Here is a 20,049-nt window from a genome sequence, read left to right on the forward strand (position 1 = left end):
GGGGCATTTTAAAATCTTGTCTCTGGGCCCACTCCAACCTTGCTACGCTCCTGAGTGAGGCAAAGTATGCAGAACTGGCTTCAGGAAGGCAGCCTTTGGTGGGACAAAGTTTGCAAATTGAGTTCAGGAAAACAACCTTTTGTGTTTACCGTTGAAACACTTTTCTGAAGAGGTTCTTAAGTAAGTATTTATATTTCAGGTCACTATTTAAGGGCAAGTGTGGAACACTGGATAAAAATGCAAGATTTTCACCACTCTACAAACAAGATAGTAATAAACTCTCAAATGAAGACATGCTTAAATTGTTGGCTGATTTCAGAAAGTGAGTTTCTTGTTCCTTAACTTCAGACATGAAATTTCTTAGCATGTATTCAGTTTTTATTTATTGTATTTGTGCACAGTTACAGACTTTTGTCTCTGACAGTAAACTACTTCTGTAATGAAGTAGTTACATTTCTTTTACATTACATTCTTTTACATTACATTCTGTAATGATGTGAGTTACATTTCTTTCCAGAGCCAAAACTTCATTTACAGGTTTCATGGAGTCATTTCCACTTCCTCTGTAGATGCCATGTAGGTCCCTTGGCATCTCCATCTTCTGTCCATGTTGTTAAAATAGATTATATGGCTATTCCATGGTGGCAAAATGACCTGAAATGGGGCAGATGTTACTCACATGTATGTAACTACATGGTTGGATTAAATAGATATTATCTGGAGCTTTATTGAGAGTAGTCTCAGTGCTCCAGGTAACAATTGATATATTTTAATTGCCGCCTTGCATACAATAGGCGATTCACAAACCTTCCTACTCAGGAAGGACAATCAGTCACAATGCATTCCAAAAAAGCCTGTCTGGACACTTCTATTCAGGAAAGTATGACAAAAGAAACATGCCTCCAAGGCATGTATTGGGATATAAGTATCTCTAACCCCATGACCCAGTGTGCTCTCCCATGGCTATCACTGGAGACTCCAACTGAAGAACATCGCAACAAGTGTGTTCCCCTTTCCATCCTACTGGGGACTCCATCTTTGTACTCCCTTGGGATTTTACACTGCTACAAGTATTCCCCTCTCTATTCATTTTTGGGGCCACCAAAAATGAAATCATTACCTGCCTGGCCAATTTAGGAACATAGGAAACTGCCATATACTGAGTCAGACCATTGGTCTATCTAGCTCAGTATTGTCTTCACAGACTGGCAGCGGCTTCTCCAAGGTTGCAGGCAGGCATTTGCTGTCCTCACGCTGAGGCTTAGCTCATTGTGCCTGGTTTTAGATTGGTCCCCTTGCAGATCTATCCAGCTGGCCTCACACTGGAACTTGCCTCGTGAGGAACCCCACTAATTCCTTCAACTCTCCTGCTCCCTACTTTGCCTGCCCGGATGGGCATTAGACTCCAGCTGCCTGAGTCAGACCTTTGTGAGGACAGGTGATATAGCTTCTTGCCTAGCTCCTTGAGGGCTGAATCTATCCCTCACTCTTATTTCTGAAACCTTACCCCTCCCCCCTACCTTAAAGTAACTCTCTCTAGCCCACCTGGGAATTTATACATAATTTGGAACTTTAAGCTAAATGTGCCTTACAATAGTTTATTTTTAAACATATTTGTAGTATGTTTATGCTAAGACTGCCTTTATTGCTTTTACTTGTTTTTCTTAGAATAAACTCCTTTTGTTAATTAAAATCTCTCTCTCAAGCCGATTTTCTTGAGTTCAGGTGCCTGCACAAATTAAAACTGCTTGGAATTTCCTCCCCTTTTGAGCTAGGTTCCCCAAGTTCACCCAAACTGGGGGTGTTGACCAATCATCTCCAAGCAGTTCCATCAACACTCTTTAGAGGCACTGTCCCCTGTGCAAACAGGCACTGAGAAGCCTCAAGAGAATACCAAGAAGAGAAACAATCCAGGAAAGATCAAGAAGTGGAGGACTTGGATGAAGTCCATTCCCAGTACTCAGAGTTAGCCTCTTCTGGGTCATCACCCAATGATCTTTTGGGAAACTCCAAACCAAGTTCCCCTTCAGAGGAGCTGAAACTTTATTCTGATTAAATTCCTAAGGCTTTGGCCTTAGGACTAAAGTTAGACCAACAGAAAGCTGACCTGGACCCACTGTTTGGACTTATTGATGCAGATGCTCATACTCCTTCTTCACTTCCATTGAATGCTGCCCTCCAGGAGATTGTAAAAAATTATTAGGCAAAAACATCCTCTCTACCTCAGCCCACAAAATGCCTGGAAAGCTTCTATTGTGTGCAATCCGAAGACGAATCATACACATTTTACAGAAGCACCCCACACTGAATTTGATGGTGGTTAAGCCACCTTAAGTGGCACAGTGGGGAAATGCTTGACTAACAAGCAGAAGGTTGCCGGTTCGAATCCCCACTGGTATGTTTCCCAGACTATGGGAAACATCTATATTGGGCAGCAGCGATATAGGAAAGTGCTGAAAGGCATCATCTCATGCTGCACGGGAGATGGCAATGGTAAACCCCTCCTGTATTCTACCAAAGAAAACCATAGGGCTCTGTGGGTGCCAGGAGTCAAAATCGACTTGACGGCACACTTTACCTTTAAGGCATTGCAGGCAAAGTCTAAAGTCAAATCTGCATCTAATCTAGGAGAATGAGAAGACAAGTAACTTGACTCTGGGCAGAGGCTTGTACTCAGCAGCAGCATTACATTTGAAGATTTCAAAGTGCCAGGTCTATAATGCCTGGTACAACCACTTTCTATGGGAAAAGATATCCCCGTTCCTTGATCACTTATCACAAGATAAGTGGGATTCAGCTAAGGTTTTCCTCAAGGAAACAGCACAACTTGCTAAGGAGGAGCTATATTCCACCAGGTAAGCAGAATGCATGGCAAAGGTCATGGCAATATCTATGATGATTAGACTGCATGCTTGGTTACAATCTTCTGTATCTTCAGACTTCGTGATTGATTTTCCCATTCTACAGGACATCATTTCCATCCTGGGCTGTTTCCACATGACTCTTTCTGACTCTATTTTCAAGGGGTTTTCATTACATGGTCTTGATACTGAAGAAGACATAGGTTCTGGTGCATTGCCTATTCCTATTCCCAAGACACCTTCCCCTTCCTTGGCAAGGGTAACTCCTCCTTCCTCTCTAACCTACCATCCAAAATATCCATGAAAAGAGAGGTATCATTTCTCGGGCCCCAGTCTCTCCTTAGAAGGAGAATGTATTAATGGAGTTCTCCAGGAGCTCTTGATTCTGGTTATGTCAGGAGGTTAGGGAGATTCAGAGATTTTCTCCATATGACCTCCCCATCCCTCCCTTATGACTACAATCAGTTAAGACTCTGGAAATTAATGAAACGCAAATCTACTTCTGCATCCTAAGATAGGGCTCTTGCTAAGGACCCCAGCACCTTTTTCAAAAAGCCACCAAATCCACCTTCTCCCCCACAATCCTTGCCAGAAAAGTCTAGAGAGCATACACACCCTGCGTCTCCAGATGTACAGATCATTCATCCTATGATCCCTCGGGATAATCCCAGAACTCCTGAGAAAGTAAAATCAGCTAATGTATACATTTCCACCAGTGTTTCCTTTAACAGGAATTCTCAGATGTTGTTGACTACAACTTGCATAATCCCCAGCCAAAGGCCATTGCAGCTGGGGATGCTCGAAGTTGTAGTAAACAACATCTGGGAATCCCTGTTAGAGCGATCACTGATTTCCACCTCTGATTCAGATAATGCTTCTATACAAAATGAAAACGCATCTGACCCTTCACCTGATGCGACAGTACCTAATCAACCTTCTAACTTCCCCACTGAGGAGACAAAGTCCTTCCACATTCAGGTGGCATAATTTGCGAAGGTCCTTGGCTTGGAACTAAAATCCCCAACTCCTGAAGTTAAGGACCCCATTTATGATTTCATATCTTCCTCATCTTCACAACCGGCATCTCCTCCTATACAGCTAGTTCTAGTAAATTCTGCAGATCACCTTGGGATGCCCATCTTCTTCAATCTCAAACTTTAAACAACTTGAGAATTTCTACAGGGTCCAAGAATACAAGTGCTCTTTTCTTTTTAATCATCCCCCACCTAACTCTCTAGTGGTAGATTATGCCATGGGAAGGAGATCTGGGAGAGATCCCGTAGAAAAGTAGGGTAGGAAAATGGACTCTATGGGTTGTAAGTTCTGTTCATCCTCTTGTCTGCCCATTAGAATAGCCAGTTACATGGCCCGTGTGGCCAAATATCATCCTATTTGGGAGAATTTTAAGGAAGATCTCAAGGAAGCTCCTGAATTGCTTAAGTCCAAATTTGAGGAAGTACTCCTTAAATCTGCAGAAATTAGCCGGCCAAATGCCTTATGGAAACTGAGTCCCACACACTCGTGGGTGTGATATATCTTTATATATATCTGGTTACATTCCTCTATACTCCAAACTGACATTTGGGACAAAATAGAAAAGCTCCCATTTGACGGTTATGGCTTATTCAGTTATTTGACAGATGACACCATGGAAAAGATGAAGTCTATCTTCACCTCAATCCTATGCTCAAAAGTATAGGAGATGTGGGGGGACAAAAGTTTGTTCAATGAGTAATGAAAAGAGCCTTCCTTCCAGAAGGAAAGAGAACTATTATTTGTACTCTTGACATAGGCATTTAGAACAAATCCAAAACAAAGGGCCAGGACTATTCAAAGGCTCTTAGGTTTAATAGCATCTCGTACAGTCACAGTGAAGTATACCAGTTTCAGAATATGCTGTCTTCAAATGTGGCTTCTGTTGGTGTTCATACTGAATGTGGACAGTCAATATGTGACTACTCATCCCACGGATGGTTCTAAACAACAACTTATATACCGCTTTGCAACAAAAGTTTCCAAAGCGGTTTACATAGAGAATAAATAAATAAGATGGATCCCTGTCCCTGAAGAGCTCACAAACTAAAAAGAAAGATAAGACAGACACAGCAACAGCCACTGGAGGTACTGTGCTGTGACTGGATAGGGCCAGTTATTCTCCCCCTGCTAAATCAAGAGAATCACCACATTAAAAAGGTGCCTCTTTGCCCAGTTAGCAGGGGTTAACTGCTAAAGTCACTCAGATGATGGGCCATTTTGGAAAACCTAATGGAGGACATTCCCTTTCAGCCTCCTACAATAACGGTGACAACAGATGCCTCCCTCGGGGGTTGGAGAGTGCATTGTTTGGGACTCAAGGCACAAGGCCTATGGAACATCAACCAGGCTACTCTCCATATAAACCTTCTGGAACTACTTGTATTTCTCACCCTGAAGTCATTTCTACCACTGATCAGAACTCATACAGTGCAAATCCTACTAGACAATACAACGGTGATCGCCTGTATCAATCACCAAGGAGGGACAGACTCCAGATCCCTGTGCATTTTAACAGTTCATCTCTGGGACTGGTGTATGCCCACAAGGTTCTACCTCCAGCACTTCACATAAGAGGCACGGACAGCCTCCTTGTGGACAATTTGAAAAGGCAGACAGGTGCTCTTCAACAATACAAATGGGAAATAGATCAGACCATTCTCTATGACCTCTTTGTTCAATGGGGTACACCACAAGTGGACCACTTTGAGACCATAGCCATCAAGAAGTGCAGACTATACTGCTCCAGGCAGGTCTGGGGAAATGGTCACTGGGTGATTCTTTCAAGATGCCATGGAAGAGTCGTGTGTTCTACTTGTTCCCTCCTTTCCCTCTACTGTCCAGAGTACTCATAAAGATCCTGCATGACAAGATAAGGTGCATCATACTCATACCATGATGAAACAAACATGGTTCCCACCTACCATGATTCATCCTATTCCTTTCAAAGGGAAATCATAGTTGCCTGCCACACTCTCAAGACTACAGACCCTGAAATTGAGCATGTGGAGGCTGAACTTTTAGACAACATCCTACTCCATAAGCGGAAGGCCTCCACAAGATATAATTACGGCTGTAAATGGAAATGGTTTTCTAGTTACACAAAAACCAAAAGCTTTAATCATTCACAGGCCTGTACAAGGCAGGACCTGCTTTATCTTACCTGTCTAAAGCAATCAGGCCTTTGTAATTTATCTGTTAAGGTGCATTAGGATACTCTTTCAGTGGTACACCCAGGTTGGGATGCTAAGATACTTATTTCTCACCCGGACTCAAAAAGATTCCTTAAGGGCATTACCAATTGGTTTTTTCCAGTACGGAAACCTGTTGAGTCTTGGAGCTGCTTTGGTTCTCTCCACTTTGACAGAAGCCCCCTTTGAGCTGTTGCCTTCAGTGTCGCTTAAATTTCTTATCCTCAAAATGACCTCCTTACTGGCTATCGTCAGTGAGCTAACTGCCTTAAAAATTGGTCTTCCGTATACCAGCATCTTCACTGATAAGGTGGTAATGAGAACTCGCCTTTTGTTTACCCCCCAAGATAGTGTCTGATTCTCACATCAACCATGACATTGTCCTTCCCCCTTTCTTCATGAATAGGAATGTGCTGAAATGCATTTGGGTGTTGAAATTTTGAGCACATCCTTTTAAAACTGAGGACGTAGACAGCCCTTTTAACACAGAGGGGAGCAGGTCCGTAATGGCAGCGCTCCTCCAGCTGCCCCGTGTGACACTGGTATGCACATGGCCTCCATGCATGCACGGTGGCTATTTGCATGGTTAGCATGGTTGCTGACCACGCAAACAGTTGCCACACATGTGCATAGGCCATGTGCATGCCAGCGACATGCAGGGGCACCTCTCCACTGTTTGAATGCTTCTAAGTGACTTACCTCATCATTCATCGCAAGACACCAAGTCTTCCAGCAGTCTATCTGGAACTGAGTCATGCTGCCAAAGATACTGAGTGTGCATCCATGTTGTGAATGATCCTGAATCACCTAAATATCACTTGTACAGTTAAAGCAATCTGTTTTTCTGATGAACTGAACCCATATGCTTAATGGTCAGACTACCTGCTTTCAGTCATAACTGTCTTGGAGTATTTGAGCTAAGATTAATCTATACAGGAGGACCTTGATATTCGCGGGTGTGTGTGTCTGTTCTGTGGTTGTACCAAGGATATGGAAACCACAGATATCAAAGCATTGTTACAATGGGGAATTGGGGGTTGGGTTGCCAGTTGCTGGGGAAATGCGGAAAAATGCCGATTTTCAGCCAAATTTGGGGGGGAAACATGGGGTAAAGCTCCTTACTATGCTTTGCTTCTCCTCCCACATTGTTTTGTGTCCCCAGAATGCCCCCAAATCAGCCCAAAACCCTTTTTGTTTTAAAAACAGAAGCCATTTTAAGGCTCTGAGAAACAAAATGGCAGCCGTAAATGACTTCCGCAATCATTTCCGTCCACCTCCAACCCGCAGATGCATGAGGTCAATGTGTTCTACTCCCGCGTATGCTGAGGTTGGGTGTCTTTAACGTGTTCGCAGATACGCGCATCCGCGGATAACAAGGTTTCCCTGCACAAATCTTTACCTGATGGTCTGCATATTACTGTAGTAATATGAACATGTCACTTTAAAAAAATGTTTTACTTAACTAGGAATAACTGCTGTAGTACAAAGAGCTTAATAAAAATTTAAAGTATGTAATATTTCCACTTCTATTTAGTATGCAACAATTTATCTGTGTTTACATATGCCTTTCTGTGCACACTCTTTTCCTTTACTACATTTCCAGAACATGCCCATTCATACTACTCTCACAGCTCATCCCTGTACTGCCCTCTTGAGTACAGCTGCCCATTCACACTACTTGGTCTAATAGTGAACTTAATGATCATACTGCCACCTACGCTCTCTGCATCACCTTCTGCTAACAGCCCTGTCTGCCTCTAGGCCTAGTGAGCTGACAGGTGGTAGTTCTTTGAAATTCTTAAGAGGTTGGGATGTACATACAGTGTAACATTCTAGAACACCCCAGCAGCTCAACCAGTGGCTAGAATTGGCCTATTTCCATCAGCTGAATCTTGCTTATCAGTAAAGGTGAAAAACCTTTTGTGTGAAGTTCTGAGATGTAGCACCCTTATCCAGACAGGTTTTCTCTATTCATGGTGGGGAAAGAATGGTGACTTGCAGTTTACAGCTATGGGTGAAAAGGCTAAAACTGAAGGTAGTGGTCAGTACAAATAAAGGTATGAAAAATTTCTAATGACAGGTACTCTACAGATCAAATGGAGAAGGGAGGTTGATAAATTCTGTTTGCTGCACATCTCAGTGCAAAAGATGGAACATAGAAAGCTGTCTTATACAGAGTCAGACCACTAATTTATCTAGCTCAGTATCATCTGCCCAGACTGGCAGCAGTTTCTCCAAGGAAGCAGGCAGGAGTCTCTCTCAGCCCTATCTTGGACATGTCAGGGAGGGAACTTGGAACCTTTTGCATGCAAGCACGCAGATGCTCTTCCCAGAGTGGCCCCATCCCCTAAGGGGAATATCTTACAGTGCTCACACATGTAGTCTCCCATTCATATGCAAACCAGGGTGGACCCTGCTTAGCAAAGGGGACAATTCATGCTTGCTACGACAAGACCAGCTCTTCTGTCTTAGAGGAGACTGCATATGCAGTTTAAGGATATACAGTATAGTGACTGATGATAGTGTTAACCTTTCTTACTGAAAATGGTTAGACTACATGATGCTTGTAGCCTGTCTGGATGTTCCTTCATTTAGTTGTCCCTTTGTTTTTATTTTGTTTGTTGCTTATTGTTGCCTTTTTCTCCACAGACCTGAAAAGATGGCCAAGTTACCCGTTATTTTAGGAAACCTAGACATAACGATTGATGATGTTTCTCCAGATATTCCAAGTAAGTATTGGAAAATATTGTTAAATAGCTGAAAAGCTTTTTCTCTTCAATTTTTTTATTGGCTTTTAATATATTTTCAGATTTTGTTAACTCATCATACATTCCCATGAAACAGTTTGAAAACAGTATCAAGACAGTATTAACGTTTGAAGTAGAGGAGTTTGTTCCCTGTATACCAGAACATACTCAGCCTTTCACCATCTACAACAATCACCTTTATGTTTATCCAAAGCACTTGAAATATGACAGTCAAAAGTCATTTGCAAAGGTGAGTTAATGTGCCCACTAATTACATTCAGATTCAAATAACCAAATTGAATCTGAATTGAATTAAGTTTTTGTTGGGAATTTTGGTGTTTTGCCTGATGTGTTTAAAAAAAAAAAGTACATGTGTGTGCTTGTGCTTCTTTTAGGCAAGAAATATTGCAGTGTGCATAGAGTTTAAGGATTCGGATGATGAAGATTGTCTCCCTCTAAAGGTTTGTTGATCTGATCTCTGACTATTAAAAACAGATAATCACCACCTGTTTACAGTGATTATGAACATACATGTATACTATGTGAAATATTAAAGGTTTGCCATAGAATCCTGGATGCTATTTTTTTCCAGGCCCTATATTAGCTTGAAATAACATTCAAGCTAATAACAGTTCCTTTTGAAAGGCTTGTACTTGTAAACAATTTTTAATATGAGGACCTTTTAATAGTTTCTTTACTGCAATACATGGAGTACTGATTAATTATTTATGTAGTATAATTCCGATATATGATGCTCTATATGCAAAAATAACACATCCATGCTTAAATGCATACAGTGCCTTTTTTTTTTTTGCTTCAGAGTAAGAAAATTTAGGTTTCTTGAGGCAACTGCCTTATATCGAATTGGATTCATTGTCCTTACTAGCCCAGTACCCCTTACTAGCCCCTTACGAGCCCAAGGAGTGGCTCTTCAGGGTCTTGCCCTCCCAACACTGCTGTCTGTCTGTCTTATCTATCTATCAATCATGTTTTTATACTGCCAAATATATACATCTCTAGGTGGTGTACAAAATTTAAAACAATATTTAAAAATTATCACATTAAAATACACGAAACAATTAAAATAGTTGCATAAAACAGAAATAAAAACCGTAGCATAAAACAATTATTAAAACAAATATTTAAAATTAATTCTGATTAAATGCCTGTGAGAACAGGTGAGTCTTGAGGGTCTTCCTGAAAACAAACAGAGAAGGAGATGCTCTTATTTCAGCAAGGAGCATATTCCAAAGCCCTGGGGCAGCTACAAAGAAAACCCTGTCCTGGGTCGCCACCAAATGAGCTGGTGGCAACTGTAACCGATCCTCTCCAGAAGATCATAACGGGTGGTAGGGTTCGTGACAAAGGAGGCACTCTCTTAAATACCCTGGACACAAGTAGTTAAGGGCTTTATAGGTAAAAAGCAAGCACTTTGTATTTCACCTGGAAACATATCAGCAGTCCACTGGGTTTCCTGAAAACCGGTGTTAGGTGGTCCCTTTGAGTTGTCGCAGAGATCAATCTGGCTGCCACATTCTGTACTAATTGTAGTTTCCAGACTATGTACAAAGGCAGCCCTACGTAGAATGCTTTACAGTAATCAAGCCTGGAGGTTACCAGCATATGTACCACTGTTTGAAGGTCTTTTACTGCCAGAAATGGATGTAGCTGTAATATCAAGCTGACAAAAAGCGCTCCTGGCCACTACCTCAGCCTGAGAAACCAGGGAGAGCTTTGGGTCCAAGAGCACTCCCAAGCTATGTACCTGATTTTTGGGGGGAGTGTAACCCCGTCCAGAGCAGGCAGATCTAAACCATCTCTCGGGTCCCGGGCCCCCACAGTCAGTACCTCTATCTTCTTTGGATTCAACTTCAGTTTGTTATCCCTCATCCAGCCCATTACCACCACCAAGCAGGCATTAAGAGAAGATATACCATTTCCTGATAAGGTTTACATGGAGAAATAGATCTGGGTGCCGTCAGCCTATTGATAACATGCAGCACCAAACCTCCTGATAATCTCTCCCAGCAGTTTCATGTAGATGTTAAAAAGCATTGGAGACAGTATGGAGCCTTGTGGAACTCCACACTTTGGTTCTCACTTTGCAGAATAGCAGTCTCCAAGCGACACTATCTGGAATCTACCAGAGAGGTAGGAATGGAACCACTGTATAACAGTGCCGCCCAATCCCACCTCCCTCAGGCAGTCCAGAAGGATTCCATGGTCAATGGTATCAAAAGCTGCAGAGAGGTCCAAAAGGATCAGCAGAGTCACACTCCCTCTGTCAATAGCCAGTTGGAGATCATCCATCAGGCCAACCAAGGCAGTCTCAACCCCACAGCCCTCACGGAAGCCAGTTTGAAATGGGTCTAGATAATCTTCATCATCTAAAACTGCCTGAAGCTGAGAGGCCACCACCCGCTCCGTCACCTTGCCCAACCGTGGAAGATTGGAAACAGGTCTGTAATTAGCTCTGAGGGATCAAATGCAGGTTTGTTCAAAAGTGGTCTAATAATAGCCGTCTTAAGACGAGGCATCCTGCACTCCCTCAGAGAAGCATTTATAATATTTATCAGACCCTCTCTGATAATATAATTACAAAATGAGATAAGCCAAGTTGGGCAAGGGTCAAGAGAACAGGTTGTAGGATGCATAGTCCGAAGCAGTTTGTCTACTTCCTCAGGAGTTACAAACCTAAAATGATCCAATCTAATCTCATAAGAGGAGTTGCTGGACACCTCCACAGTAGACTCTGCAGTACCTGTGGAATCCAGCTCGGCCAGAATCTGAGAGATTTTATGCACAAAATGATTAAAAATGTCACAGAGAGTGACCGATGGTTCCAAGTTTAAATTCAAGGGGGATGGGGTAAATACTAGCCCTCTCACAACTCTAGACAACTCAGCTGGACATGAATTAGTGGGAGCAATGCAGGCAGAAAAGAATTGCTTCTTTGCCACCTGCACTTCCAGAACATAGATCTTCAAATATGCTCTGTGTTGTGCCTGATCTTCCTCCACTTGTGCTCTGGTCGTCTACCTCGCGGCTTCAGTTCCTGTAATTCATCTGACTACCACGGGGCTGTCTTTAAAGCAGGTTGGAGAGGACGTTTAGGAGCGATGGTGTCTTCCACTCTAGTGAGTTCATTATTCAATGTTTGCACCACAGCATTGACAGAATCACTAGCAGAGCCAACCCTGAACCCTTCCAAGGCTTCTTGAAATCCTATTGGATCCAGTAACCTCCTCGAGTGGGTCCTTCACCCCTAATTGGCTGTAAATTCTAACTTAACCAGATGGGGATGACAATGGGGAGATGACAGGAGTCCCCACCCACAGAACACCACCCTGATCAGAGCAAAAGACCAAATCGAGTATGTGACCAGCATCATATGTCGGTCCAGAGACCAATTGGGATAGGCCCACAATCTTTATGGCCACTATGAACTCTTGAGCCGCTCCTGACAACCTGGTCCCAAAATGAACATTTAAGGCCCCCACCACCAGCAACCTGGGCCACTCCAATGCCAACTCAGCAACCAGGTCCGTCAGCTCAATTAGGGACTCCACTGGGCAGTGGGGTGATCGGTTCACCAGCAGAAGTCCCAGTCTATCCCTGGTCCCTGGACTTAGGTACATGTATTCAATATAGACCAAATCCCTGACAGGGATCCTGGTAAGGGAGATGGTATTCTTATGGACCACAGCCACCCCACCTTCCCTCCCACATCCTCTCACCTGCTCTGCCATGGAGTAACCCTCTGGGACAAGCCTGGTCCAAACTGGACCATTAGCCTCTCCCGACCAGGTCTCCGTAATACATACCAAGTCTGCTCCTTCATCCATAATCAAGTCATGGACCACCTCAGATTTATTCTGAACCGACCGGGCATGACAGAGTAATAAGGTGAGGTTCTGTGGGTGTTTGGCATTGCTGTCTGAGGTCAAAGAGGTGGTAGGCCTTCTGGAAGGGGCAACAGCAATTCAATTTCTGAATCCCCTTCCCCTGTAACAGCCCGCTATCTCTATTAATGCCGTATCTTCATCGATTCCCCACCTCCACTGGTGTAACTGCCCCAGAGTTGTCCCCTACCTCCCCATCTCTGTTCAGCCCAAGACACATACCTGTACCAGGCTTAACTAAGTACTAAGCAGCAATGAAGTGACTGCTTCCAGCAGACAATAGGTTGGCCCCAGCCCTCAGTCACCCCCCCGAAAACTGCCACCAGAGGCCGGCCCCCTTTGGCAGCTGGCTTCGGTGGCCACCTGTAGGCAGCACACTCCAGCGGCTGTGCCTTGGTGCTGCTCGCCCTTATAAGGGCCAGGAGTTCAAAAGCCTGACCAGTGCAGCTCTCACCACTAACAATCAGGCCAGCCCTCCCAGGTGCAAAAAGTTACAGCACAATTAAAGTGAACTAACACATCAGATAGCAGCCTGCAAAAGGGCGAAGCACACAGGAGCTGTTGCCAAAAATCCCTCTCGCCCATCCAAGAAAGACTGGGGGCGGGGAGGTGAGGGAAGAGGCCAGATGAAACAGCTTACCCCCACAACATGCCTTCAGTCACCTTCTGGTGACATTAACTAGCGATCCCAGTGACTGAAGCAGGAATGTGATGAATGCAGAGCTCCTCAAAAGAGAGACTGTTCAGTACTTGTTAGTAAAGTAAATAAGAGTTTTGAAACAGGACAGGGCTAAGATGTACTAGCTCTGTGACTCTGGATGCATTTTCTTGGTGGAAAATAGTTTTTATCAGCTTTAGGTAAACTATGAAGCCGTTATGTTTTGCAAGTTATTCTGGAAGTCAGTTTTGTTAATATAATGAATATCTGCTTTTACTTTGGTGTTGGGGAACCTTATTGGTTTGGGGCTCCCTAAGATTTGTACAACAGGAGGGTAAATATTTTAAATAAACTCTCTACATGAAGCACAACACTGTTAAGTTGGTCTGTGTTTTTCTTTGATTTTAGTGTATCTACGGCAGACCAGGTGGACCAATATTTACAAGACAAGCATTTGCTACTGTTCTGCATCACCACCAAAACCCAGAGTTTTATGATGAGGTACCCAGTTTTATACTTGTTCATTTTAATGTTTTTTCCCAAATACAATAAGTGTGAAAATGATACTTTGAAATAGAATAACAAATTTCATGAATTCATTCAAGCCAGTTATGAGGGTAATAATAAAGCAAAGTGTGCCGTTGAGTTGGTGTCGATTCCTCGTGACCACAGAGCCCTGTGGTTGTCTTTGGTAGACTACAGAAGGGGTTTACCATTGCCTCCTTCTGTGCAGTCTGAGATGATGATGCCTTTCAGCAACTTCCTATATCGCTGCTGCCCGATATAGTTGTTTCCCATAGTGCAGGAAACATACCAGTGGGGATTAGAACCGGCAACCTCTGGCTTGCTAATTGAGTCATTTCCCTGCTGCACCGTTAGGTGTCTGGGCAGTAACAATACTAGCCCCTTTTTACAGTACTGTTCTGAGTACTGCAATAATGTATGTCAAGTGCTTGAAGTACTTAGCAAAACAGCAATATAAATAGTACTGTATTTCAATAAGTTATAACATGGAACTGATCCAAATATGCAGGACCCACAGTCTTTCTTGGACGTGGCTGTCCTGAGACCAGGTCACATTTTCATTAATGATGCCATTAGACTTGACATGCTGCTTTGTGAGCAGTCAGAAGCTGGACCAATAGAGTGAGTGTTTGTGTGTGCGTGTGTGTAAATATGGAAGATGTATAAATGTGGAAGAATCTCATGTTTGAATGTACCCCATGGTAAAATTGTCCTGTGCATACAAAGGTTGGTGTGTTGAAGAGAATTCTTCTAATTCTAATTGGTAATTAGCTGCATATTTGCACTGGCCCTAACATGCTCATATTTGAAATATAACTTTTTTAACTATATATAACTAGAACTTTATGGGTAGCACTTTGTTGTTATGAAGCTGAAATCATGCAAACAAGCTGACCTTGTTCATCGATTTCTTGCTGAATACAAGGGATGTGCACAGAACCGGCTGGCCTGGTTCAGTCCGGCACCCCCTTGAACCCGTAGTTCGGTCCGGTCCAGGGGGGTTCGCGGACCATTTTAGTTTTTTTTTAAATAAAAAAAAATTAACCTTTACTCCCCTTGGGAGAGTTCCTGGAGGCAGCCGGCGGGGAGGGGAAATCCGCGGATGTTCCCACTCTCCCCACTGGCCTTCCTCATGCCCCCCTCGGCCGCTTCGGACGGTTTTTGGCTTCCACCCGGTGGTGCGGTGGCCATTACGGAGTCTGCGTGCCTGCACATTTGGCCTCTGCGTGGCCTGGGCCACGCAGATGCCAAGTGCACGGGAGCATGGGCTCCATAATGGCCGCTGGGTGAAGGCCAAAAACTGGCCAAATCGGCCAACGGGGGCATGAGGAAGGCCGGCGGTGGGGGGGGGGGACCTCTGCGTATTCTCCCTCTGCCTCCAGAAACTCCCCCGAGGAGAGTAAAGGTAATTTTTTTAAAAAAACGAAAATGGTCTGCGAATCAGTGGGTGTGATTGGTCCATGCTGGGGCCGAACACGAGGTGGTTCGGTTCGACCTTGAACTTTGAAACCGAACCAGTTCAACATCAAACCTCTTTGCACACCCCTACTGAATACCCAAAATCATTTGAGTGTGCAGACATGCACCTCTGCATCAAGAGCTTTTCCATTCACTTTAAGAGAGGGAACTCGGCACATGCATCCATGCTCAGATATGTTTTCTCCATTTTAAATGAATGGGGCATTCTACTCATGCAAGATGTTCACATCCCTCTTGATTTGCTTTAAGCACTGGATGCAGTTCACTTCCACTATTTTTAACAGAACAGGATTGCAACCATTGTATGATCTTGCTGTTATAAGCTTTCCTTTTTAATTGCACTGAAGGTAATTTTGTTTATACTATAGGAAACATTGATGCATATATACATGTTTATTTCTTGTGTATACTACTAGCAAATATTTTTTGTAACCGAACAAGTTTTTTTGTTTTTTGTTTTACTCTTAGGTAAAAATAGAGTTGCCCACACAGCTACATGAAAAACACCATTTGTTGTTTACCTTCTACCATGTCAGCTGCGATAATTCAAGCAAAGGGACTACCAAGAAGAAAGATATCATTGAAACACAAGGTATGACATAGTTTTAGTGTGATCCATTTATTTCAAAGTCAAACACTTCAATAGTATGCGAAAATTCAGTAGTCATTCTTTTTATTTATTTATTTATTTACATTTATATCCCACTCTTCCTCCAAGGATCCCAGAGCGGTGTACTACATACTTGAGTTTCTTCTCACAACAACCCTGTGAAGTAGGTTAGGCTGAGGGAGAAGTGACTGGCCCATAGTCACCCAGCTAGTATCAAGGCTGAATGGGGATTTGAACTTGGGTCTCCCCGGTCCTAGTCCAGCACTCTAACCACTACACCACACTGGCTCTCTGATATCTTGATTTCTTATAAGAAAGAGTTCAGTGCTAAACACGTTTACTTTCCTTAACTCAAACTGGTTGCTAGGACATGTGTTACTTTTGCTCTTTTAAACAAACTGAAGCTTAATGTTTTTAAAGTAAGAATATGGGGCAGCATCTAGGATAATTCATATAGATGCTACCCCAAGCACAATTGAAATCATAGACAAGTTTGTCATTAGTAACTTAACTTGGATGCTGTCCATGGCTTGAATCCCTGCTTACTGCTCCACTCATGATAGCTCCTGACATGAATGGAAGGAAAATTGTGTTAGCTTGTGCAACTTGTCATTCAGCTTGTCATGGAAAGAGCTACTGTGAGTAGAACAGTGAACTGGGATTAAAGCATATATGCTTTTTTCTACTGAGTAGAACCCTTCTTAAATATCGACAATATTTTAGTTCATACCTTTCATCAAAAATGCATCAAGAGTGCCTGGATGAGTTTATGTTAAGATATACTTGAGATGTGCATATATATTTAATAAAATGGTTTCTCTTTTCATTTCTTGTAGTGGGGTATTCTTGGCTTCAACTTTTAAAAGATGGCAGAGTTGTGACAAATGAACAACATATCCCAGTATCTGCTAATCTTCCATCTGGATATCTCAACAATCAAGAACCTGGCATGGGCAAAGTAAAGCAATTTTGAATTTTTTAAAACAACATTTTGTGTTTTATCATGACAAAACAGAATTGCAAAAATAGTAGTAAAGAAACAAATCTTTAATATTGTTAACGACAATATTGTTAATAGTATAAACATTTTGCTTTGTATCCAGAATGTATAAGATCTTAAACTGCCCAAGTATGTGCAGTCCAAGTTTTTAAAAGGGGTTATCTGTTCACTATCATGTATGTTATACACAACAATGAAATATTTTGTTTGTATACAGAAATGATGCAAATGTTTTCAGCTCTTATAAAGAATTTAGGTACTTCCTACAAAAGCCATGCATTTAGAATCTGTTTTTAATTCAGTGTTGTTGAAAATCTCCCATTAATATTAAGCATTATAAAGTTGTTACGTAGTTAATATTGGCATAAAATGGGATGTGCCTGAATCATTTCAGGTAGACGTGTGTCGGCGTGGTGGAGAGCAGTAGCTTTCAGAACGAGTCACACAGGTCCTTACCTGCCCATATGCTGCCATTCTGCTGCTGTTCCTTTTGCAGCGCAGTCCTTCCCAAAAGGCTGCGCGTGGCTGCATCATGGTGGCCATTTGTGTGGTCAGCAACACCATGCTTACCATGCAAATGGCCGCCACACATGGCCATATGCATGCCACTTCTGCAACACAATCACACAACTGCCTTTTGGGAAGGACAGTGCCGTGACCAGGGTAGCTGAAGAGCAGGTAAGGACCTCATTCTTTATGCTACTACTCATCCTTGCCAAAACGATTTGCCTCATTCTTTATGCTACTACTCATCCTTGCCAAAACGATTCGGATGCGGCCACCTGTATTGTTTCAGTGCACTGAAACGATCCAGGCAAATGCCTAGCGTAAAACAACTGTGAGTGTTTTATGAATTCGTTGTATAACAGCCCTAATAACAGAGAAGTAATCAAGGATTTCTGGAATTGTATTTGTACCTTTGTTTTCCTTTTAATAGTTTTTAAAGAAACTTGCTAAAGATTATACATAGATTACGCACCTGGTTATAAGCCATGTGGTCTTTTTCAAAAAGATATCTGTTTTTCACAGCTTAAAATAAAATAAAATGTCCTACATACTCCACAGCTTTCCAAGCGCATAATTCACAAGGAGCCAGGAAACAAGTTGGCTGCAATGTTGCTCTGTTGCCCAACATGCAGGGAGGGGGATTGGGAAGTAGTTTTTGTTCTCTCTGCTCCCTGCAAAAGCCATTTTTGCTGCTAGGAATATGTCCCTGAGAGACGTGCAACTTTGAGCGACATATTTCTGGCAGCATACAGGGATTTTGTAGGGAGGGGAGAGAAATGAAAATTGCTTCCTGATCCCCCTTCCTCTGCATTGGGTTGTGGAGCCCTAATGTCCTGACTCCCTGTGTGGGCTGAACTCCTTGCTCTGCCCTTGTAAAGCTGCAGAGAATGTAGCCATTGCTTTTATAAGTAACTGATTTGTGGGTTTTATTTATTTATCTGTTTATATCATTTTAGTTTTACAAAGAAGCTCCAAATGTTCACACTCGGCACATAAGCAAAATTGTGTTTAGATTTGCATACCTTAATTTTCTTTTTTCTCTATGTATATACAGCATTCTAGTCCCGAAATTAAATGGGTAGATGGAGGCAAGCCACTACTAAAGATTTCCACACATCTAGTTTCCACTGTATATACACAGGTATCTATTTTTTCCACTACTTCTTTTTAACAGAGTTGTTGATTTGGTGGTATCTTCAGGTGACTTCTGCAGTTTTAATAATTTTTCAACTATAGAAAAATCTGTAGTACTTCCATGGTTAAAGATTGTAAAATGTGCCCCCATTTAGTAAAACAATGGATTTCAAGCAATAAAAAATGTTGTGCAGTAGTTTGAGATGTACTTGAGTGGTTTAAGAAGCTTTTTGCTGCTTCTCTTGGCCATTACATCTTTCAAGGAAAACCTGCGGGCACATAACTGATTTGTCAGAAGGGGAACATAGGAAGCTGCTATATACTGAGTCAGACACTGGTCTGTCTAGCTCAGTATTGTCTACACAGACTGGCAGCAGTTTCTCCAAGGTGCAGGCAGGAATCTCTCAGCCCTATCTTGAAGATGCCAGGGAGGGAACTTGAAACCTTCTGTTCTTCCAGAGCAGTTCCATCCCCTAAAGGGAATATCTTTCATTGCTCACACATCAAGTCTCCCATTCAAATGCCACCTTGCTTAGCTAATGGGACAAGTCATGCTTGCTACCACAAGACGAACTCTCCTCTCCAAAAAAGAGGATAGTTCAGTGCTCATCCTGACTTAGACGACAGTATCAGCTATTAGTGTGGTGGACTTGTTGGATAAACCAAACTTGTATGGACAAGCCAAAGAGACAAGGAGAGAAGCCTAAATTATTTGTTGGTCTTCTGGTGCATGATTGCTTTTTTCCCTTCTTAGCGGTTGGAGCACACTGAACTAATAAAACTGGTGGGTTTATGCTACTTGATCAGTGTTACTACATGATCAGTAGGCAAGGGTGAAGAAATGTTGGCTCAGTTCACCAGCCGGACAAAAATTTTACTAGTCAGATGATTCCTTGAGCTATGGTGGTACACTAAATAAATTCTAAATAAAACGTTTTCCCCAGAGCTGCAGATACCAAATTTGGTATCTGCCAAGTTTGGTATCTGCCACTTAAATTAACTGAATGCACTACTTTTAAACTTCATAATATGCACACGGAAATGTTGGTTTTTGGTGGGTGGTGTTGGTTTAGAAAAAAATCTAAATAACATGCTTCCCACTGAGCTGCAGACACTAAGTTCTTCATGGGCAATCCTGCCACTAGCTGAATGCACTACTGCTCACTCCAGAATATTCTAATATGTGTTCCAGAGGAAGCTCGTGGTCTTGAGGCCAGCCTTCCCACAGTTAGCTCCACTTTGCCCTGCTGAAGTTTGTGAACACACCAAGGCTGTGGGTGCCAAGCCAACGTATTTCAAAGGAAGGGACTCGCAGGTAGCCTTGGAAGCTACAGGCTGTGGCCTGTCTTTACTGGCCAGGGTCAGCCTTCCTGTCTCGATTGCTGGGTGGCTAGTCAGTAAA

General features: G+C 42.7%; 1 protein-coding gene across 27 annotated transcripts in view; it reads left to right on the forward strand.

The window, feature by feature from the left end:
- DOCK9 (dedicator of cytokinesis 9) overlaps positions 1–20,049 on the forward strand; it is a 234,727-nt gene that overhangs the window by 115,646 nt on the left and 99,032 nt on the right. For all 27 annotated transcript variants that reach the window (XR_008318483.1, XM_053304835.1, XM_053304841.1 and 24 more), the window contains 8 exons: positions 200–322; positions 8,735–8,814; positions 8,895–9,082; positions 9,228–9,293; positions 13,801–13,893; positions 15,865–15,988; positions 16,843–16,964; positions 18,568–18,654. Coding sequence is in view for 26 of the 27 variants with exons in the window: in XM_053304835.1 (XP_053160810.1) it covers positions 200–322; positions 8,735–8,814; positions 8,895–9,082; positions 9,228–9,293; positions 13,801–13,893; positions 15,865–15,988; positions 16,843–16,964; positions 18,568–18,654 (883 nt within the window). In the remaining variant the exon portion in view is untranslated. The remainder of the gene's footprint in view (positions 1–199; positions 323–8,734; positions 8,815–8,894; positions 9,083–9,227; positions 9,294–13,800; positions 13,894–15,864; positions 15,989–16,842; positions 16,965–18,567; positions 18,655–20,049) is intronic.

This window comes from Hemicordylus capensis, chromosome 3, assembly GCF_027244095.1.
Source record: "Hemicordylus capensis ecotype Gifberg chromosome 3, rHemCap1.1.pri, whole genome shotgun sequence".
Classification (NCBI taxonomy): Eukaryota; Metazoa; Chordata; class Lepidosauria; order Squamata; family Cordylidae; genus Hemicordylus; species Hemicordylus capensis.